Below are 23768 nucleotides of genomic sequence, written 5' to 3' on the forward strand. Positions count from 1 at the left end.
CGTTTCCGTCAGACCGGGGTGTTGTGTGAGTGACCCCTCGTTACCATGACGACCCACGTGACCCTGGAGGATGCGCTGTCCAACGTGGACCTGCTGGAGGAGCTGCCCCTCCCCGACCAGCAGCCATGCATCGAACCCCCGCCCTCCTCCATCATGTACCAGGTGCACGCACACGCACACGCACGCACGTGCACACACACACACACACACACACACACACACACACACACACACACACACACACACACGCACACACACACACACACACACACACACACACACTACACACACACACACACACACACACACACACACACACACACCTACCTACACCTACACACATACACACACACACACACACACACACACACACACACATACACACACACACACACACACACACACACACACACATACACACACGCACGCACACACACACACACACACACACACACACGCACGCACGCGCACGCGCACACACACACACACACACACACACACACACACACACACACCTACCTACACACCTACACACATCCATGATTTCCCATGCAGCCATTTTCAATTTTAGAACCCCTCTCCTCCCCTCCTTTTCGCAGGCTAATTTTGACACCAACTTTGAAGACAGGAACGCATTTGTGACTGGCATCGCCCGCTATATAGAGCAAGCTACAGTCCACTCCAGCATGGTAAGAGAAAGGCCGCTGTTCCACTTTCCAAAACGGCACCTATTACTGGATGTAATATAGTGTCATATCAAAACGGCACCTATTACTCGCTGTAATATAGTGTCGTATCAAAACGGGATGACACGAGGGGCTGGGCAGGATGTGGCACAAACGCTCCAGTTTGTTTGTAGCGTGGAGTTTGCATTATTTCTCGTCGATGTTTCAGCGAACACAAAGCCGTTTGTGAGAACGAAGCACCCTCGTGCGCTGAAAGAGAGCCTTGTTTTTTGTGTGTGTGCGGATTACTTATCATTTGGTGCCTTTCTTAGCTTTTGGCTAGGCCTGTGGCAAGACACACACACGCACGCACACGCACACACGCACACACACACACACGCACACACACACACACACACACACACACACACACACACACACACACACACACACACACACCCTCTCTTACACACTGGTGAATCAGGCAGGCACTGGGCCAGTAAAGTGCTGTGTGCTGCTGATGAGGGGATGAATGGAGTGTGTGATTTGACTGGCAAAGAGGGGGAAGTAGGCCTTTATTTAACCTTAAAGCAGGAAGTCCCATTGAGTCTGAGCCACTCTATTTGAGGACTCTCCTCCTCCTTCAGCCGCAGGGAGAGAGAGAGAGAGAGAGAGAGAGAGAGAGAGAATGCTGCCTCACCTACTTCTCACCTTGCCCAATCGTTTACACCCAATTTGTCCTTGAATGTGTGAATAGTGTTGAGATGTCGGACATGTTTTTATTGTGCTCTGCATAGTTCTACTGGTGGTGGCTTTCAAAAATCAGCTAAAGAAGGAGGGAGAGACGAGGAAGAAAGGCTACTGCCACATCCACTCAAGATGTGTTTCACTACAACATATTGCAGGAGCTACACCTTATCTGCTGATTACATCTGCTTTATGTTGTAACTGCTCCTTACGCCTGCTTTATGTTGTAACTGCTGCTTACATCTGCTTTATGTTGTAACTGCTGCTTACATCTGCTTTATGTTGTAACTGCCCCTTACGCCTGCTTTATGTTGTAACTGCTGATTACGCCTGCTTTATGTTGTAACTGTTGATTACGTCTGCTAGGGTTGTCAAAAGTATTGATAGTATCGATCAAAGTCAATACTAAAAATGTGAAACGGATACACTACTCATTTGCAACAGGTATCGAAAGTATCTATAAGTATCAATACAATTTTTTTTAAATGGATACAATACTCATTTGCAACTGTATCAATATCAGCAGTGCTTAATCAAACATACCACTGATTTCTCCCTCCCTGTCATTGGTGGGTATCTTTTGCTTCAACAAGTTCAAAGTATTCTGATGGGTAATCTGCTGTGTTATGATAGGCTGATGACTAGAGCAGGTGTAATCTGCTGTGTTCTGATAGGCTGATGACTAGAGCAGGTGTAATCTGCTGTGTTATGATAGGCTGATGACTAGAGCAGGTGTAATCTGCTGTGTTATGATAGGCTGATGACTAGAGCAGGTGTAATCTGCTGTGTAAGGTAAAGGTTTTTAATTAATTTTATCAGGTCTAGATTATGGAGAAGCGTGCATCTGTCCGTCCATCTGTCTTTGTTTATTTTGTATGCCTCTTGATCAGGGGCGGAGCGACCCTATCAGCCCAGAGGGGGCGAAGCTCTTAGGGGGGCCCCATCAAAAAAAAAAAAAAAAAGAAAAAAATTTTTTTTTTGAAGGCCAGGCCAGGCCAGGCCGCAGGGCCGGTTCCAGAACAAGATGACTAGGGGTGCATCCTAGATAGGAAGGGGTGCAGATGCCCGGCCGAAGGCCGGGCCCACTCGGGTGGCCGGTCAAAGGCCGGCCGGCCGAAAAATTTGACATGTTATTTTACTAAAAATAATGCATTTGACCATCATTTCAAGTAGAATGATACCACCCAAGCAAGAATATTTCAAGTGTTTCAAGTGCTTTACTGAAATATTTGGACCATATAATGATAATACAATTATCTCAACCTTAAAAGGTTACATATAGGTGCCAAAAAGCCATAAAATCACATCAAAGAACAACGAAAAACAACAACTATAATTCAAGTTTAAACAGTAAGTGTGCAGCTGTAGCATTTATACATTTTTTTACTTTTCAACTGAGCATGCAGACAAATAAGGGTGCAATGCATGCTTTTGCACCCCCGTAGAACCGGGCCTGCCAGGCCGCGAAGAAAAATGTGCCTTTTTTGCATGTTTGAATCGGTTTTAGCCATATTTAGTGGAATATCTCATTTTAAACACACCAATGTTATTGTCTATTGATTGAATTCCTCTCAGACTCACACCACTGACTTTATTAAATAAAGTCATTTTAAGTCACAACTGTAAAATAGCTGATAGCCCCTATATCCGAAAACACAATTTGTCACTCACTGAGCCAAGTAATATTATGTCCAAGAAAGACTACAGTGAAGCCACTTTACAGACAAGCTTGTTCTGAAGAAGAAAAATAAAAACACAGGTTGCCAGCCAGGTGGCCTGGCCTGCAAAAAAAAAAAAAAAAAAAAAAATTTTTTTTTTTTTTTTTTTTTTTTGATGGGCCCCCCTGACGAGTGGGCCCGTGGCGGCCGCACCCTCTGCCCCGGCGTACGCTCCGCTACTGCTCTTGATGTGTTGTTGTCATCCCGCCGCGTGGTATCGAAAATGGTATTGAGTATCGATATTTTCCTGGGTATCGAAAATGGTATAGAAATAGTAGAAATTCTAGTATCGTGACATCCCTAACGTCTGCTTTATGTTGTAACTGCTGATTACGTCTGATTTATGTTGTGTCTGTCTGGGCAGAATGAGATGCTGGAGGAAGGACATGAGTATGCTGTGATGCTCTACACCTGGAGGAGCTGCTCCAGAGCTATCCCCCAGGTAATACACACGCACACGCACACGCACACACGCACACACACACACACACACACACACACACGCACACATCTCTTGCTTTTTACTGCACCTCCCTCTTGAGGTTTCCTAGCCTTCTCGATTTGTCTTTGTCAAACTAAGACAACTAAGACAATTACAATATAATGCCCAATGATGAATAAATCACAACATATATGCCTTTGAAAATGTATATTGTTTTCACTTTTGTCTCACAAAATCCATCAGCTGTTCACCCCACTATAGTTCCTCATCTTTTGCGCTCAGTTCAGCTTTCAAACTGTGCAGCTGTTGCACAAAACCCACATGTACCATGGCGTGCAGGCGTAGACAGGTGTTCATGAGCACAAAACCCACATGTACCATGGCGTGCAGGCGTAGACAGGTGTTAGACATTCACGAGCACATATGGATGGACTTTTTTACATTCACACGCCATAAATATGTTGATACATTGTTACAAGATGAAGGCTTTTCTCTTCACTTCGTGAGGTGAAAGTAGCACATGCTACTGTACTGGGGTGTCTGGGTAGTGCAGTGGTACATTCCCTGCCTGCCAACACGTTCGAACCCATTTCAGGGGAAGAAAATTGATAAAAAAAAGAACATGCTACCTCGTGCAAACACTATGTTTACATTAACCATTATGTCCTTGACCTTATTGATCATTCAAGGGAGCCCATAAGAGGGTCTCACATATCAAGCCGTGTGACAGCACCCTCTTGTGTCCTTTAGGTGAAATGTAACGAGCAACCAAACAGAGTGGAGATCTATGAGAAAACAGTGGAGGTGCTGGAGCCTGAAGTGACCAAACTCATGAAGTTCATGTACTTCCAGGTAAGAGCCGCCTGGCTGTTCCCACAGTACCCATGTAGTGTAGTACCCATCCCTGTTGAAAAGTAACAATGGTTTTATGAATACTTTGTGGGACGATGAAATGGCCAATAATCAATTTCCAAAACACCTTTGATTTCTTTGTCCTCCCAGAGGAAAGCCATCGAGCGTTTCTGCAGCGAGGTGAAGCGTCTGTGCCACGCTGAGAGAAGGAAGGACTTTGTGTCGGAGGCCTATCTGCTCACGCTGGGCAAGTTCATCAACATGTTCGCAGTGCTGGACGAACTGAAGAACATGAAGTGCAGCGTCAAGAATGACCACTCTGCCTACAAAAGGTAGAGTGCCATAAATACATTATTCATGATCCACATGAATATAAATATACATTGTGTGGATGCATCATAATGTTTTGTGGAATAGCTTCCCTTTTTTTTTTTTATCTCTGCGCAGCCAAGTTTAATATTGCTTTCTCTCCCATCTCTCCAGGGCAGCCCAGTTCCTGAGGAAGATGGCCGACCCCCAGTCCATCCAGGAGTCCCAGAATCTCTCCATGTTTTTAGCCAACCACAACAGGATCACTCAGGTTGGCATGTTGTCATATCTTCACCATCGTTATTCAGTCTGAACCAAAGTCTGATAGAGCGAAGGACTGAGCTACTAACCTGAACACTTGCAACTGAACTTCTGGATGAACCGAATGAATTGTCTAGTATTTCAAATGACTGATGGGTGAATTGAGCCATCACTAAACACCTGGTTTAGTGTCATTCATTTGATTGCTTGAATCAGAAGGTTTGTAATGGAAACCCATTGCAAAACAAAGTGTAGCATATATGAAGAATATATTGTTATTGGTCTTAAAATCTCAATGTCTTCTCAATAATTTCGAGGCGATGCACGGTTTTCATTCGACATGATCAGTGTCCATGCTTGTATCTGTATGCCGTGTCGAAAACTAGCTGTTTCTGGCCTTTGTGAGAAGAACCACTGTTTAGTTCAAGGTGACATGCAGCGCCACCTCTTCTTTCTGCGCAGTGCCTGCACCAACAGTTGGAAGTGATTCCCGGCTACGAGGAACTGTTGGCGGACATTGTCAACATCAGCGTCGATTATTATGAGAACAAAATGTACTTGACACCCAGCGAGAAACACATGCTGCTCAAGGTAAGCACAACTGACCCGCGTCTTCACCTGAGAAAGGACCCCAAACCCTATAGCTGCCACAGGCTAACGCTAATCTTCTCTGGCTGTGTGTCAGGTGATGGGCTTTGGTCTGTACCTGATGGATGGGAACGTGAGCAACATCTACAAACTGGATGCGAAAAAGCGGATCAACCTGAGCAAGATCGACAAGTTCTTCAAAGTAAGAAGGCTCTGTTTTTGTTCTTTTTATCTGGCACCTCATTTGCATACATGGCCTAAGGGAGAGAGAGACGTCCTCTCATTTGTTTGTGTTTCAGCTCCAAGTGGTGCCGCTGTTTGGAGATATGCAGATAGAGCTGTCACGCTACATCGAGACCAGCGCTCACTACGAGGAGAACAAGTCCAAGTAAGCCAACCGTGGCCACTTGAGCCCAATTTATGCTTTGCCTGTTGACACTTTTGAAACCGTCGCCGACAGAAATGAGGACTTGAGTCGACACTTTCAAGTGTCGGCGAGAGGCGCTTGACTTCCTTGTTTTGGTTTTCGCTGAAATGAAATGAATGAACGTGTCCCCGCTATTTTTATCAGCATGTCCTTGATGTATGACTTAGTGAAAATCACAAAGAACATCGTGACAAAACTTCCCAGAGAGAGAGAGGAGGTGAGTTGTGTGGTTGTTGTGTGTCGTTTATATGCGGCTGCAGCCAAGTATGTTACATCTTCAGACGTGCTTTCACTGACGCCATTCCCTCTCTTGGCTCTCTGCACTAGTTAGGGTTAGTTAGGGTCTATCGAGTGTCACGTGACCGTTGAGCCGAGGAGAGAAGCATAAATGCAGCAACATGAGCGACACTTTATTTATTGTCGGCGACCATGTGTTGAGCGACACTTTCCAATAAGTATAAATTAGGCTTTACCCTTTGAACAGTTGGAGAAATGATCTCAACCTCTACCAAACTCAGAAGAGCTTTTCTCAAACCAGGACCCAAGTGCCAGAAACTTGACCACCCTGCCATATGTCCCCCACCCCACCTTACCTCTCCAATCTAGGTGGACGTGCACCCAGAGCAGCATCTCACCACAGTACAACCTGTGCGAGCAGATGGTGCAGATCAGGGAGGACCACATCCGGTTCATCTCGGAGCTGGCGCGCTACAGCAACAGCGAAGTGGTGACGGGCTCGGGCCTGGACAGCCAGAAGTCCGACGAGGAGTACCGAGAGCTGTTTGACCTGGCGCTGAGGGGCCTGCAGCTGCTGTCCAAGTGGAGCACGCACGTCATGGAGGTGGTGAGTAGAGGCAGGGGATGGACTCGGTGGGCGTGTGTGCAAACTCATGGTACACTATGCTCATAGGATTCAATACGCGGGTATGGGGTTCACGTCCGACTGTGCAGAATTCTGCTTATTTCTGAGCCGCAAATCTTTCATTGGCTTTGCAATAAAAAAATGCCTTTACAAATTCAATTTCAATGGAGAGCTTGTGAAATTGTGATTACTACAGCAGATCAAATGTAATTAATATCCCAATTCATTTATCTGCCCTATGATACATTACTTACATTTTCCTATTCCAATATATTGAATTTCGATATATATTCCCAACGCGACATGATACAACATGTTTTTGCCATTGTAAATGACTTGATAGTTGTAGCGTTGGTCCTTGCTCATTGAACCATTTATCCATCTCTCTCTCTGTATCTCTGTGTCTCTCTCTCAGTACTCGTGGAAGCTGGTCCACCCCACAGATAAGTTCTGTAACAAGGACTGTCCCGGCACGGCGGAGGAGTATGAGCGGGCCACGCGCTACAACTACACCAGCGAGGAGAAGTTTGCCCTGGTGGAGGTGATCGCCATGATCAAAGGACTGCAGGTAAAACACCGGTGGACCCCCTGTCAGGCATTCAGGCGTCCGTTCTGAAAATGTGATCAGTTGTCCTAGTAATGTTCTCAACATTCGATGGTTAGAGGATATTTGAAAACACCTTTCTACACACACAGCGTTCAAAAGATGCAGATAAATAAATCGTATTTATTGAAAGAATTATATTTATGAAGGGAAATGATTCACCTAAATGGCTTCTGTATGAAGTCTTCCTGACCATGAGGAACATGCCATTGATGATGATGATGATGATGATCTTCTTGTGTAGGTTCTGATGGGCCGAATGGAGTCCGTGTTTAACCAGGCCATCAGGAACACCATCTATGCAGCACTGCAGGACTTTGCCCAGATGACCCTGCGAGAGCCTCTGCGCCAGGCTGTACGCAAGAAGAAGAACGTCCTCATTAGGTACACCTGGAGAAAGCAACCTATGTCCCCCTTATTTCATAAAGCTATAATTGATCTATGGCCATTAGCAGCCACATGTGTAGTTTTAGTCATTATCCTGCAATTCTGGAATTCTCTTTTATTTAACAGTGGACAAATATGAGTATGAACAGTCTTAGGTGTGGTGCTCAAAATCAATGGTTAATCCCTTTCCCTTCTGCCTTAGTGTTCTCCAGGCCATCCGTAAGACCATCTGTGACTGGGAGGGGGCGAGGGAACCTCCCAACGACCCCTGTCTGAGGGGGGAGAAGGACCCGAAAGGAGGCTTTGACATCAAGGTGCCCCGCAGAGCTGTTGGACCCTCCAGCACACAGGTAAGAGGGGATAGAAGGTAGGGCTGCAACTACCGAGTATTTTCATTATCGATTAGGGATGCACCGATTGCCATTTTCTTGGCCGATTCCGATTTCCGATTTTTGAATAGTCTGACTTGCCGATACCGATTTTTGCCGATTCCGATTTTTTTTCTAAAAACAACAATTGACAGCTTACACAAACGTTTTTGTAACTTTGTTTGAAAATTAAGATTCATAGAACAATTCTTACATCTAATGGGGATCCAAATAATCTTATCTTATCTTATCATTTGCATGAAGTAGGACCATCTCACTCAAACACATCTCAAAATAAAAGTGTTCCAGGTTAGGCTACTGGACAGAGCTTTTTTGTGCAAATACAATGAATACAAAAATTTAATTAAATCCAATAGCCTATATCCCACAGCTATCATGCATTTACTTTTCCAAAAGAAAACAGGTGCAACAGAACAAAATGATCCATGGACAAGGAGTTTATAGACTGGCTCCAGACCAGTCCTCTTGAGTAGAGGAGAAATGAGTTTATGAGTTACAGTAACGATCTTCAGTCTGAATATCAGGCGGAGTTTACACACAGTCCGAAGTTTGGTATGCATATTTTTATCTGCCATCTGAAAAAATATCGTCACGCACAGAAATCCTTGCACACTTGTGAGTTCGATGCATTTTTATTATTATGTCCGTCGTTCTATTTGCAATACGAAACAAATAGTCTCTCCTGTATCAACGTTACAACATGACTGACAGGCTGAGGCACCAGCGCTGATGTGGAATGGAGAAGGCAGGTCGGACTGGACACAATGCTCGCGTTCACCTCGCCAAGTCGGCTGTGCACTGTGGCCGGGTGCAGCAGCACTGCTTCCCGGGTAGAGAGAGCAGAGAGAGGGGGGCCAGTGAGGTGAAGCGAGCCGCTCAGATTGGACTCCAGCCGAGCGGGACTCGGCCGCATCTCTGTCTCCACGGCTTATTTTCGATTTGCATGTGTGACAAACTGCGAGATTTGTCTACTTCACTGACGGTGAAAAAAATCCACAACGAGGAAGGTATGCTGGCGTGTGTGGTGTGGTGGCTGGGTGCCTGTCTCGATGCTTTGAGTTGCGCGCACGTCATGTGAAAATCGGCTCACAGAATCGGCTATTTAGAGTGACCGGAACAGATCACCGATCGAGGCCGATCACGTGAAAATCGGCCATTTCCGGTCACGTGCCGATCGATCGGTGCATCCCTATTATCGATTAATCTGTTGATTATTTTCTCGATTAATCGATTACGGTAGTTGTTTGATCTATGAAATGTCAGAAAATTGTGAAAAAAAATTGTTGAGTGTTTCCCAAAGCCCAAGATGACGTCCTCAAATGTCTTGTTTTGTCCACAACCCAAAGATATTCAGTTTACTGTCATAGAGGAGTAAAGAAACCAGAAAGCACATTTGAGAAGCTGGAATCAGATACTTTTGACCTTTTTTCTTAAAAAAAATACTTAAAACGATGAATCGATTATCAAAATAGTTGTCGATTATTTTTCTGTCGATCGACTAATCGATTAATCAGCTCTAATAGAAAGTAGAAACACGTTGAAACGTTGGTCTTTAATAATATATTTTCTTAATGGAGCGTGGCTGGAGTGTGCAGCAACACTTCATTTCCAAAGATGGGGACAGGACAGGGTGCCAGGGGAAGGAAGCCACATGGAATTTGCTGTTGGTTGATTATGACTGGAAAACACATTTTCAGTGCAAATGTTCCCATTTACAGAGTCATTTTAGAAAGAAAAACAAAAAAGGGCCTCTTCCATTCCATTTCGCTTCCCCAAAATAGCTTTGTTTTATTACAGCGACTGCATAACTTCCGGCAAGATTGATTTGTGTGGAATGAGACACATCTGGATTGATGATGATAACTTGCCAGTGCTTTGTCAAAAACGCTCGGCTTGAATGACATGTGGTGTGAAGGCAGAGTGAGTGACAGCGTTACACGAGCCACTGTGATGCTCGCTGGATGCTGTAACTAGGCAACACTCCCCTAGCCTCGCTCATGGAGGCTCCAGGACAGATTGGAGAGGATTAGAAGACGAGACCCGGAATGAACCTTTAGCACGAAGCCCACAGGCTGGCAGCTGCTAAATTGTTTCTCTCTCAGCGAACTCCCACCACTAAAAAGATTTAAGAGCTGTTGTATGAGTTATTCCAAAAGTATTTAAAACAGTTTCTGGGCAATCGGAGTAAAGGTTCCATTTAAAAGGTTAATAATCAGCTTCATGTCTGGTGGTCGCATTTCTCTTCCCCCAGAAATGATTGTCATTTTTGAGTTTTCATTCTCATACCCTGAACAAAGTGTAGGGATGATGCACGATGATATCGGCACGTCATCCCGGGTTATCGGCCAAAAAAAAGGTTTTGAAATGAAATATCAGCATCAGCCCAGAACAAACATTTCTGCTGATATGATTGGATTGCAACTTGTGAAATGGGTCAATTTTGCCCTGGTTGAGCAGCATCCAAGCCTGTTTGAATAGGATGAATCTTACAGTTTTATTTGAAAGAAAATGTGATGTAAATAAAGGTATGGCATGTTTTACAAGTTGAAGTAGTTTTCTTATTTAGCCCAGGGAATGTGTACATTTTGAAAAGCATTATATGTATGTCTGCATCTGCCAGTGGGCCATCATGTTAATAGTAGGCACAATAATGTATTAATTCATTGTAACTTATTTCATTTTTGTTTGCCAACTTTGTTTGTATTGCATGTTAGGACCCCCTCGAATATGAGATGGTTCATCTCAAGTGGTTTTTCCTAATAAATATCATTATATCATCATTCCACTACAGGAGAGACTTGATGTTCTCCGAAGTTAGATGGAAAAAAATGTGTGCATATATGGGCAGTAATTTGCCAATTAATTAAATAAATTATATAAAATAAATAATGAAATATCTGCATATTGGATATCGGCAGCAAAAAAACAACAGAAAACAGTATTGTGCATTCCTACATTATAGGCATGTTTAATGATATGATAGCAAATGTTTGATAATGGTCTGTCATTCCTCCTGTCCTGTCTCGTCTCCTCCCAGCTGTACATGGTGCGCACCATGCTGGAGTCTCTGATAGCAGATAAGAGCGGCTCAAAGAAGACTCTGCGCAGCTGTCTGGATGGACCCATAGTGCTCGCCATAGAAGACTTCCACAAACACTCCTTCTTCTTCACACATCTGCTCAACTTCAGCGGTGAGGAGAAACTCGTTCACCCTCGATTACCTCAACATCAGCACTGAGGAGAAACTCAAGTCACCCTAGATTAGCCGCAAAGTAGCTAATCTAGGGTGATGACTTATGGAAAGGTTTGTCCCTGTAATGAGAGATCAACCATTTGGTGGAAGAGCAGACGGCTCACATGATTGGTCCCATGAAAGTAAAACTCAGAGATTTGTCAGTTGTTACCTATCAGGTCATTTTGTAAATTTCAAATGAACTTGTAATGCCATTCGATTTGTATTTACTATTCCTCTATGAACTTCCTTGTTGTTCTTCTCTGCTCTCTTCCCCTGTCCTCCCATGGTCCAGAGGCTCTGCAGCAGTGCTGTGACCTGTCCCAGCTATGGTTCAGGGAGTTCTTCCTGGAGCTGACCATGGGCCGCAGAATCCAGTTCCCCATCGAGATGTCCATGCCCTGGATCCTCACCGACCACATCCTGGAGACCAAGGAACCCTCCATGATGGAGTAAGATGAGCCTCCAGTGATTCGCTGTTTAAGACGGTGGCAGTGCCTAATTGGCTTTGTCTGTTTCGGCAACATACAGTAGCATAACTGCAATCCTTCTGTCCCCAGGTATGTGCTATATCCTCTAGACTTGTACAATGACAGCGGCTACTACGCTCTCACCAAGTTCAAGAAGCAGTTCCTTTACGATGAAATCGAGGCGGAGGTAATGTCTGACGGTCCTCATTTGAATTGCTATGTCATTTAATAGTCCAACACATTGTTATGGGCCTCAGTGATGTTCCTTCAAAACAGTAGTTTGATCATCTCCTCCTTGTTTTCAGGTTAACCTCTGCTTCGATCAGTTCGTCTACAAGTTAGCTGATCAGATATTTGCCTACTACAAAGCAATGGCTGGAAGGTAAGGCTAGTTACTTGCACTTTATATTTTTGTCATTGTTATCTAAGGCCAAACGGATTGTACATAAACGATATGCTCTGTGTTCCAGTGTCCTCCTAGACAAGCGTTTCAGAGCGGAGTGTAAAAACTATGGCGTGATCATCCCATACCCCCCATCAAACCGCTACGAGACGCTGCTCAAGCAGAGACACGTACAGGTACTGGAGAAATGGACAACTTCCCAATCTGCATTCGGACCAGTTCTTAGCTATTTGAAAAATGTGCTAATGTCACATCGAGAGCTTTTGAGCGTTTCGTTCTTCCTGTTCTACAGTACTACTTATGTCAGGCATCATTGTGTTTTTGTCAGGTTAAGCATACGTACATCCACTTCCTGTATGAAGGTCTTGGCAAACATTCCATGGGATATTTAACTAAATAACATGAATAGAATACAAATGCTACACTTTACTGGGAATACCTGTCTTTGTTGATGTTTCCCAACCTGTCCTCCCCTGTCTTCCAGCTGCTAGGGCGCTCCATTGACCTGAACCGCCTGATCACCCAGAGGATCTCAGCAGCCATGTACAAGTCTCTGGACCAGGCCATCAGCCGCTTTGAGAGCGAAGACCTCACCTCCATAGTGGTACGGGCGCACAAGTGGGACGCAGCAACGCAGCATGGTCACATAAACCCGCGTGGTCGTACATGTCCTCATCAAGCTCTCGCACTCAACCTAACAACTGTTTAACCCGCAATAACCCGCTATAATGAGTCACAATCTGACTTTTATCTGTTTTGAAGCCTTTTTCTCTCAAACCTCAAAACCAGCTTTCTCACACTCACCATGTCTAGTGATGCACTGGTTTATCGGCCGTACATCGGTATCGGCCGATATTCGCCTGTTGACTCCTATCGGCAAATTAGATGACATTTGCAGATGGCAGTGGCCGATGTTTATCTGTTGTGTCGCATCAATTTTGCGATGGCTAAATGTTGCGTTGGTTGTTTGTGCTCATTCAAAGATAGTGTGATGAAGGGCTGAAAGACTGAAAGATGAAGCTTTCTTTGTTTCCCTGTTACAAAAGGGAGAATAAATACACAAAGAAAGTATCAGCTATTGCCCAAATTGTTATTTTAAACATCGGTATCGGCCCAGAATTTCATCCCGCATCCCTAACCATGTCCTTCTGTGTCTCCTGGACAGGAGTTGGAGTGGTTGCTGGAGATCAACAGACTAACCCACCGGCTCCTGTCCAAGCACCTGACCCTGGACAGCTTCGACGCCATGTTCCGCGAGGCCAACCACAACGTGTCCGCTCCCTACGGACGCATCACGCTCCACGTCTTCTGGGAGCTCAACTTCGACTTCCTCCCCAACTACTGCTACAATGGATCCACGAACCGGTCAGTGTGCTAGTGTGCGTCTTTGAGAGTCCTTTTCCCCATATTTTTTATATATATATATTTATTTAACATCTCTCTCTCTCTTCTCAGCTTTGTGCGTACAGCCATCCCTTTCACCCAGGAGCCTCAAAGAGACAAACCAGCCAACGTGCAGCCTTACTACCTGTATGGGTCCAAGGTATGGTGGTGACTTCTATTTGAGAGATCTTCCTAAAAGGACCGCTTCTTCTGACAGCATTTTTGGAGAAGGCCCATCTTTCCTCCTGGTCCTTGTTAACAGTGTTTCTCTCTCTCTCGATGTGTCTCCCTCCACAGCCACTGAACATTGCCTACTCCCACATATACAGCTCCTACAGGAACTTTGTTGGCCCGCCTCACTTCAAGACCATCTGCCGTCTCCTTGGTTACCAAGGCATCGCTGTAGTCATGGAGGAGCTGCTTAAGATTGTCAAGAGCCTGGTATTCACCTCGGTCACATTCTGCCATATACATGTTGCACCCTGTTTCCTTCATACCAGAGATTCTCACCCTGTTTCCCATGTTCTCCTTCTCCTCTCCACACCTTCTTCTCTCCTACGCCTGCTGTGTTCTCTCTTCCTTGCTGCTCTGCAGTTACAGGGCACCATACTGCAGTACGTCAAAACACTGATAGAAGTCATGCCCAAAATCTGTCGCCTACCACGCCACGAGTACGGCTCCCCAGGTGAGCGTCAAGTCTGCACTGTCACAATGAACACAGCGCTTATATCTGTGTGGTTATCTGCAGATTTCACATTATGAGACCAGTTTCCATTACATTATTATGACACTTTAGTGCATTTCACAAATTTCTTTACAAAAAATTGTTCACGCATAAATGTGACTACTGTCACAATATCAGTGGGGCTAAAAAATGCTGCCTAGTTACAGTACCTCTTGAGGTATTTGTTCAAGCTGTCTGCAAAGCTTAGTGGCCGGTCAGATGGGATATATCCCTATGAGCAGGGCTCAGTAATCTGTAGATGACTGATGTTCTGGACCCTCAGTGCTATACCGGGCTTGGTGCCTGTGACCTTACTGTCAGGAGTTAACGATCCTCCTGTCATCTACTGTTAGGGACTGATTTATGGACCAGATGTGGGTCAGGGCAGCCGCACACACACAGCCTCACTGACCATTCAGATTCATACCGATAGAAATGGATTATTATTTCGTTGTCATGTCCCTCTTGGTGAGGTGCAGTATTGCTAGGCACTTGCTGTTTTGCGATACCAAAAGACAATCTGATCAAGGATTTTGCCTCACCACTATGAGTGGTAATGATGGCACTGTCTAAATGAAAATGTGGATACGTTCTTCTAACAAGGTTGCCTGTACGCTTCTCCTCTCCCCCATGACAGGTATCCTGGAGTTCTTCCACCATCAGCTCAAGGACATCATAGAGTACGCTGAGCTGAAGACCGATGTCTTCCAGAGCTTACGGGAGGTGGGCAACGCCATCCTCTTCTGCCTGCTCATCGAACAAGCTCTGGTGAGTCGTTCTGCCACTATCGCCCTCTACCCATCTTACTTGCCCTGTCCTCCTCCTCCTCCTCCCTTTTTCCTCGTTTTGATACCTTGTATTTGCTTCACTTGTGTTCTTGTCCTGTTAGAGGGAAATTCTTCCCCAAACTTCTATTCTGATACCTTCTGTGGTCCCTCAGCATGCTCAGTGAGAGGAACAGCTAGTAATAATGTATTTAAATGAGCTGTCTTGACTGTCATGATTATGTGTGATTGACCAGTAAACTGTGTGCTACCTGAAGGTTTCTGTCAGGTACCAAGTCCAGGTGACCCTGTGTGTGTATTGATCTTGATCTTCTTCTGAAATGCAACTCTTATTTTTCATTACACGCTGACATCTACCACAGGTGGTAAGGATTTAGCTCTTGTCATTGGTAACGAATGAACACAGAGAGCGGACGTGTCTTTCTCCTTCTTGTTGGTTTGGGCTGCTGTGTTTCTCTTGTCTCTATTCCACCATCTTGGTTTGGCACACAGAGTTTCACCTCCAAACAGCCATGGAAGCAAAAGGACTGAGAGCATTTGAGTTAGGGATGCACCGATGTGAAAATGTTGGCCGATAACGATAGCCGATATGAACATTGCTCTTATGGCCGATAACTGATATTTACCGATGTCGATATGATCTGTATTAAAAACACATTTGTATGATAATCACATTTTGTACATACTGGTAAACCCATGTAAACACTGTGAATTTGAAAAAGTAATGGATTTCTTTATTTCCAAAACATTTGGAAAAGCTCAACAATCATAGATTTACCACAGTGTTTCCTCTCAATGTGAAAATTTCGGCTGATACCGATAACCGATATTAACAATGCAAAGTCCGACCGACGCGAGGTGTTAAAAAAATGACTAACGTCGGCCGATACCGATATTATGAATGCCGATATATGTCGTTCATCCCTAATTTTAGTGTTGTCTTTATATTTACATTGGTATTATTCATTCCTTGGGATTACATCAGCGATCAATTTGGTTTTCAAAATTTATTTTTTTTCTCTCTCCACACAATAGCTTACTGCAGTTAAAAGGTACTTAGGATACTTGAAGAAAATAAAACCACTAATATTGGCTGGTGTGATCCCTTTATCTTCCATGGCAGAGGTGATGGTACATTTCTGGTTGGTTGTTAGTACAGATTGTGCTCAACTCTGCACTTCTTCTGCCGCCATACTTTGCTGCTTCTTTGTGCTTGCTGCTATAATACTACTCACTCTTTCTATCATTTCTTTCTGACTGCGTTGATCTGTGAATGTCTGTCTACTCTGTATGTATGTTGGTCTGCGTGTATGTGCGTGCGTGCGCGCGGCTGCTGTGTCTTTTGCATTTATCATTGCATGGCTCTCTTTTCTCATCCATTTAGCCCAGGTTTCAGGACCTGCTTCTCTGTGTTTAGTTGATTTATTGCTTGTGTTTTCTTGACTAACAATCGCCACCAAAAATAAATAAATAAATAGTTTGATAAGCTGGATAAACAACAGTCACTTCATGTCCGAGACGAGAAATGTGACCAGCTTCTACCACTAGATACAGTTACTAAGCATGCATGTTAACACTAACACTATTCTTAGTAGTCTAGTATTAGCGAAATCTTTACCTCGACCAGTGGTTCTCAAACTTGTTTGTCTTCAGTCAGTACCTCCTTTCCCTGATTTCTGAATTCATGTACCCCCTTTACCCCTTTACTCGACTACAACATTTTACTTAGAAAACGGCAAGAGAAAACTATAGCATTATGATCCCATGAATGAATGAATGATAACCCACCTTTTGAAGAATATAATAATTACAAAATAAAAAAAGATAGTAGAACCACTGGCCTAGACTGCCGAGCCACGAGAGTCTATTGTGGCTGGTTGTACGTTGTTGACATCTTGGTGCTAAGTCAGATCAGTGCGGATGTTGTACTTAGAGAGTGTCGAATTATAATCCTGGACTATGATGACTGAGGCTATGTCGTGATGAACACAGCCCCATCATCATACGCACACAGACACACTTATTAACTCATCGTATCTGCTTGTCTCCATAAGCTAGAGACCACTAATCCACCAGCATGCACCCAAGGAGCAAATGGCAATTGTCTTCTTATTGCTTTAGTCATGTCTACTGAATGGTGATAATGTAGCTCCACTCAAGCTTCTGCGGAAATACGGTGTTGCACTGTAGCACAACTCAATGCAAAAAATGCCCCAAATGAAGGAATTCAAGAGGAAGGAGAACATTACTGAATTTGGATGTGCTCTTCAAATAAACATCTGGCCATGGCTAACTGCATGCTCTGTGGGGATGTCCATAATGCAACGTGGGTTGAGATGCTCTTGATGAAAGTGATCCCCTGTGTCTGTTTTGAACCCCAGTCCCAGGAGGAAGTGTGTGACCTGCTTCACGCGGCCCCCTTCCAGAACATCCTGCCCAGAGTCTACATCAAAGGTAAGTGGTACAACATGGCGTGGTCTCTGTCTGCCTAGTCTCCACGCCAGACCCATGAGAGTTCTTACGCCGATACACTACGTTACTGCATGCTGCAGAGCTCTCTCTGGGTCTGGGACACTTTCCCTCAGAGGGCTGGTTATGGGAGGGAACCGTTCACTTGGCCGGTCATTATGCCAGTGATGGCTTCAGTCCTCTCCAATCAGTAACTGACTTTGCGATCAGACGACACGGGAGGCGCAGCCCATTTGCTCTCTCATCGGTGCTACGACCTGTCACTCATTCAATTTCAACCCGCCTTCAAAACCAGCAGTGGCTGTTAACTGGCACAGACTCACTTATGTAGTATGCGGAGCGCAGCGATTCAACGTAATATTTGAGTCTGGGGAGAGACTACTGTCTGCCTGTCTGTCTCTGTCTCAATGGTCTCTACACAACAGAAACATTACACTTCACCCTGTTCATAGTTCCATATTATACCTCAGTAGCTGAGGCTGTTTGATTATAATCACCTATTAGTTGATCACAATCGCCTTTCCCACCAAGATGGCCGCATGGTGATGTAACAGAGCACTTTGGTGTGTATATTTGCACAATAATGAGGAATTAATGATTAACCTTTAACTACTATGACTCGTTAATACTTAAAGATATGGTGTTCATATTACTGTAATACCGCTCGTGTGTTATGTGAAGACGTAGTCGTATGTTGACTTAGATAATAATGGAAGGATATTATGCAGCTCGAGAGCCTCTTTCTATAGAAGGATTTTTTTGTAGGTAAAGCATTGAAATACTCAGTGGTTGTTTTTGCATGTGTTTCCCGCTGTGTGTGTGTGTGTGTGTGTGTGTGTGTGTGTGTGTGTGTGTGTGTGTGTGTGTGTGTAACCCCTTTGGTGTTTGTGTGTTACATAGAGGGAGAGCGTCTGGAGGTTAGGATGAAAAGGCTGGAAGCAAAGTACGCACCTCTCCACCTTGTGCCTCTAATCGAGAGGTTGGGAACCCCACAGGTGAGCTCTCCTCCACCCCCTCTCTGCCCCTCTTAGCCTTCAGGACCCCACAGGTGAGCTCTCCTCCACCCCCTCTCTGCTCCTCTTAGCCTTCAGGACCCCACAGGTGAGCTCTCCTCCACCCCCTCTCTGCCCCTCTTAGCCTTCAGGACCCCACAGGTGAGCTCTCCTCCACCCCCTCTCTGCTCCTCTTAAGCGCAAATTATGCTCGAGTGAAATTGGCGGCGCTGACTGCGCCGAGGGGGTCGCCGCAGCTGGGCGTCCTATCGCCGCAGCTCGGCGTAGGGGGCGTGCAGCTCCTCGAAAATGTCACTCTGCGCCATCAACTCCTTGTTGTGAGGAATGAGGAAATGCCATTTCCTCATTTAACAGTGCTTGTCCCTCATCTAGCAAAGCCTTCTGCAGGCTCACCGGAATGAGTTTTGAAATGGAGGGACAATAAAATGTCCCCCCACTGACATGATTGCAAGTTCTTGGTAAATGACACGATAATTTTTTGGACGAGTTTGCGTGTCGTTTGCGCTTTACGTTCGAGTATGCACAGTCGCTGTCGCCGCTCGGCGGCGGCAAGGCTCCAAGTCGAGGCTGCGCAGAACCTTGCCGGGCCGTTTAGCCTTCAGGACCCCACAGGTGAGCTCTCCACCCCCTCTCTGCTCCTCTTAGCCTTCAGGACCCCACAGGTGAGCTCTCCTCCACCCCCTCTCTGCTCCTCTTAGCCTTCAGGACCCCACAGGTGAGCTCTCCACCCCCTATCTGCTCCTCTTATCCTTCAGGAAGAAGATGATGGCCATGGAGTAAAAAGTATATAACCCATTTCCCTGCTGTTATTCCTCTGTTTGTGTGCATTTTTGTATGTACTAAATGACTTAAAAAAACAGGTATTTTTTGCAGGTATTTTAAGTGATGTGGTTACGGTACTTTCATCTCCGTAGTACATCATGGGGAATAATTATTTTCATGAAACAAAATGGAAAGTATTTATTTTCATGGTTTTGGTGGAATGCCACTGTAGAAATGGACTGTTTAAACCCATTTTTCTCATGTTTTACTTTTAGACATAACAGAGCTATCTGTCATTCAAAAAGTTATAGGGGAGAGTTTATAATTTATGGAAATATATATACCCCCCAAAAAAATCTAATTTCCACCAGGTGAAGGGTTTTTGCGGGCCACCACACGATTTCTTTCTATCATTTTGTCTTTGTTATTTTCATGCTTTTGTATTGTCTTTTTTTGCCAGCAAATTGCCATTGCGCGTGAGGGCGACCTGCTGACCAAAGAGCGGCTGTGCTGCGGCCTGTCCATGTTCGAGGTGATCCTGACACGCGTCCGCAGCTTCCTGCAGGACGGTGTGTGGCGCGGCCCTCCGCCCACCAACGGCGTCATGCACGTCGACGAGTGTATGGAGTTCCACCGCCTGTGGAGCGCCATGCAGTTTGTCTACTGTATCCCTGTGGGCACGCACGAGTTCACAGCAGAGTAAGTGATGTGTGTGTGTGTGTGCGTGCGCGTGCGCATGCGCGCGCGTGTGTGTGTGTGTGTGTGAGACTACATAAATGCCGTGATCTTTGTCCAGGGTCAGAATTCAACTGGGGCTTTTTTTGAGCATTTATAAAATAACTGTAAAAAAAATGCCCCCGATCATTTTGAATACCTTTTATTTCACCCTATTTTTGTTTTGTTTTTGTTTTTAATATATATTAACACGTGGATGCATCTACTGTCCCCTGCGGGCCACTGTGGCTGATTCATAGGCACCTATGATGAATCTTAGCAGTTTTTGGTTCGAAAACAAATCAAGTTTGCAGCCTGAAGCAGTAGAAAATATTTCTGTGATGATGATTATTATATATATTATGATTTAAAGTAGCACAAATCTTAATTTATTGTTTGCTTGTTTGCCACTACGCAGTGCAAATGTAGCATTTTGTCCGTTTGTTTGTAATCGAAAAGGACCAAAATGCCCCTTTAAAAAGAAAACGTGAGTCCTGGAGGAATCCGTGCCGTTGATTTGAGTGCTTGTGTCTTTTCATTCAGTGTTTGTATGCCTCACTTTGCAGGCAGTGCTTCGGGGACGGGCTGAACTGGGCCGGCTGCTCCATCATTGTGCTCTTGGGACAGCAGCGCCGCTTTGACCTCTTTGACTTCTGCTACCACCTGCTCAAGGTCCAAAGACAGGACGGCAAAGACGAGATCATCAAAAATGTGGTGGGTATTCTGTAGGCACTAGAGTTCCACATAAACACACCCCCAAGGCTTTTCATAGGATCTGAGTGACTCCCCCCCCCCCCCAACACCTATTTGCAACTTAAATGCTTGCGTGCATCACTACTCTCTTTGTTCTCTTTTTCAGCCCCTGAAGAAGATGGCAGACCGCATCAGGAAGTACCAGATCCTGAACAACGAAATCTTTGCCATCCTCAACAAGTACATGAAGGCTGTGGAGACGGACAGTTCCACCGTGGAGCACGTTCGCTGCTTCCAGCCTCCTATACACCAGTCCCTGGCTACCACCTGTTGAATAGACCCCCTCACACAGACACACATGCACACACACACACACACTCCCCATAGCTGTGATACTAATTCTGCCTCTCGCTGGTCCTCTATCAGAGTTATAGATTGAACATTGTGGCATATATATTACTGTTCTCTCCATATTGGCTACATACTGTAGATCCAAAGACCAATTAACTCAAACTCACATTCTATCTGAAATGTGTCTGTCTTGGAATTCTTGATGCCTTGACAACCATAGAATTCTACAGCTCAGAAAAAGTACGCCCAACATTGTGTTGTATATATGTGACTCTGATTGGCCCGCTCCAAATCCCTAAATGATCCTCCTCTCAAGTGGATCAGAACCAGAGGTGGAAGCTAATCTGTGTGGCTCTCACTCGTGCATGCCTTTCTCTCCTTCCTTCAGCTGTACACCTGTGGACGGGACCAGTGACACAAACGCCAAGAAAGTAGTTATATGCTATAATCCCCCTATGCCTATTTTGCCCCCCCACGTGTTTTGAGTCGCAGCCATTCAGAGTCCAAAACACCCTTTGATCAATTGCAATTAACAGTTGCTAAATCAATAAGCCTAACAAGGTATAAACAAAATAATGAATCCCCAAATAACACAACAAACAACTAATTTTATATAAGTTACATAAAGATATTTTAAGTGCAACATGGTGCTCTAATAAGTGCTACTACGACTACTAATAGTACTAGTCCAGGCGCCATTAGTTGTATTATGACCCAGACCTGTTTTATATCACGATACATTTCAAGTTCTTCACGTTTGTGCATAATAATCTGGTCTGGCCATTCTCATGACACATTAAGTGTTTATAATGATATATTTGCATACTTCTTACAGTAGGCTTTACCTCCCTCATTTCAAAGGAATGAAGATGCATCACTTACACCCCCCCCCCCATTTGCTTTTATTTATTTTACCCACATCTGGTTTTCTCGCCTCCGAGCACATTTTATTCGGTACACCACTTCCACTGTAAATTTAACTGTTGAACTAAGTGAAGTGTTGAGTGTTGTAATTGTTCTTGTTTTTAATTATTAATAATTTAATTTACATCCTTGGTATACTTGCCTCTATTACTGACCGGAAACCTCATCCGCTCCAACCCCCTCACCCCCCCCACACCCCGTCTGTTTGTTTGGAAAGTTTTTATATTCTGTACATTGATACAGGGATATGGTTTACCATGTTTGAGAAGACACAATTTCATCTGGGCAAATGTATTTGCTTTTTTCCAGAGTACAAAAGACAAAAGAAGCAAGCATTAAAAAAATACCTCTAGGTTGTATAAAGACAGTGTTTACTGGATTAGATGAACCAGTTTTGAGTGTGAATGGATATGTTGGTCTAACAGACAGACCTACAAAATACTGACTGTACATTCAAACTCCTATAAGGGAAGTACTGTCCCTTTTAGGTTAAAAAAGAAAAAAAATGCAGTTATAATGAAAAGACAGTTTCTAAATATATTCAGTATTTACTATTGTTGGACTTTTTGCTTTACATTTAGCAGTCTTATCAAAATATGCAAAATTTGACCGTTTTTCTTTTTTTCCCCATGAAGAAAATCAAAGTTCTTCAGAAATAACCTCCAAACAGCCCTGTGATCTGTCTTTTTCCGACCTGCTCCATTTGAATGAAGAACATTTCTTTTGTAATTCCAGTGGTCCTTTTATGATATTTATTCACACATCTCCGACTTCTTGTTCATTTAAAGGGTCATCTAATGAAAATATGAAGGAACCAATGCATCATCTTCAAACCTTAGCATGGCAAGTGTAATTTATTGTCATCAATGGCTCCATTTGTGACATGAGGCTTTGTTTATGATATTGTTGTACGAGTGACCCATGTTTTGAAATACAAAAAAAGGAGAAAAGAATATAAGCTGTACAACAATGGTCCTGCAAAGGATTTGAAATGATGTTGTATTTCCATGAAATAAAAAATGTCTAACTGAAAGAATTAAGAGTTATATTTAGCAGATTTCGAAAATATTCTGCCTTCAAATCCTCCTCTTAAGCTCATACGTCCGAGTTTTAAAGTTGAAAAGAGACTTGTTTACCTATACAAGTCCTGGTCAGAAATAACAAGCACTTTGATGGCATACTTCAGGGATGCTGGATCACCTGTCCTGGAGCTCAGCCAGGAAGGATGACATCACATCATTAGGTAATTAGGGCAATCACCTAATTAAAGAATCTGGTTCCTTCAGGTCACCCGCACTGGTGCTCTTTACACCCCCTGAAAGTTTCAGCCCGATTGCACCGAAAACGGCATAGCTGTGGCCGGCCGAAATTCTGCTCACTCACACGGACACTTGTCTTAGAACCTGTGGGGACCCCCCTGTGAGTTAGGCCCCCCTGGTCTGGAACATGACATCATCACTGATGACATCATCACTGAACTTATGACATCACATCATTAGGTAATCAGGGCAATCACCTAATAATTAAAAAGGTCACCCGTAAAGCGGCACAGCCGCGGCCGGACGAAATTCTGCACGCACGGCACGCACACGGA

General features: G+C 44.4%; 1 protein-coding gene across 1 annotated transcript in view; it reads left to right on the plus strand.

Moving 5' to 3' along the window:
* The window catches only part of cyfip2 (cytoplasmic FMR1 interacting protein 2), a 35189-nt gene extending 12002 nt beyond the window's left edge, over positions 1-23187 (plus strand). The window contains exons 2-30 of the mRNA XM_083651922.1: positions 13-162; positions 600-689; positions 3495-3572; positions 4323-4424; positions 4575-4756; positions 4908-5004; positions 5457-5585; positions 5680-5784; positions 5882-5970; positions 6616-6853; positions 7287-7439; positions 7720-7859; positions 8065-8212; positions 11289-11442; positions 11779-11935; positions 12044-12140; positions 12259-12335; positions 12424-12532; positions 12841-12960; positions 13522-13721; positions 13812-13899; positions 14037-14180; positions 14334-14424; positions 15101-15231; positions 17630-17702; positions 18618-18712; positions 19953-20191; positions 20773-20920; positions 21066-23187. Coding sequence (XP_083508048.1) covers positions 46-162; positions 600-689; positions 3495-3572; positions 4323-4424; positions 4575-4756; positions 4908-5004; positions 5457-5585; positions 5680-5784; positions 5882-5970; positions 6616-6853; positions 7287-7439; positions 7720-7859; positions 8065-8212; positions 11289-11442; positions 11779-11935; positions 12044-12140; positions 12259-12335; positions 12424-12532; positions 12841-12960; positions 13522-13721; positions 13812-13899; positions 14037-14180; positions 14334-14424; positions 15101-15231; positions 17630-17702; positions 18618-18712; positions 19953-20191; positions 20773-20920; positions 21066-21233 — 3759 coding nt within the window. The 5' untranslated portion in view covers positions 13-45 and the 3' untranslated portion in view covers positions 21234-23187. The remainder of the gene's footprint in view (positions 1-12; positions 163-599; positions 690-3494; positions 3573-4322; positions 4425-4574; positions 4757-4907; positions 5005-5456; positions 5586-5679; positions 5785-5881; positions 5971-6615; positions 6854-7286; positions 7440-7719; positions 7860-8064; positions 8213-11288; positions 11443-11778; positions 11936-12043; positions 12141-12258; positions 12336-12423; positions 12533-12840; positions 12961-13521; positions 13722-13811; positions 13900-14036; positions 14181-14333; positions 14425-15100; positions 15232-17629; positions 17703-18617; positions 18713-19952; positions 20192-20772; positions 20921-21065) is intronic.
* Positions 23188-23768: the final 581 nt, after the last annotated feature.

This window comes from Poromitra crassiceps (assembly GCF_964638095.1).
Source record: "Poromitra crassiceps genome assembly, chromosome: 15".
NCBI lineage: Eukaryota > Metazoa > Chordata > Actinopteri > Beryciformes > Melamphaidae > Poromitra > Poromitra crassiceps.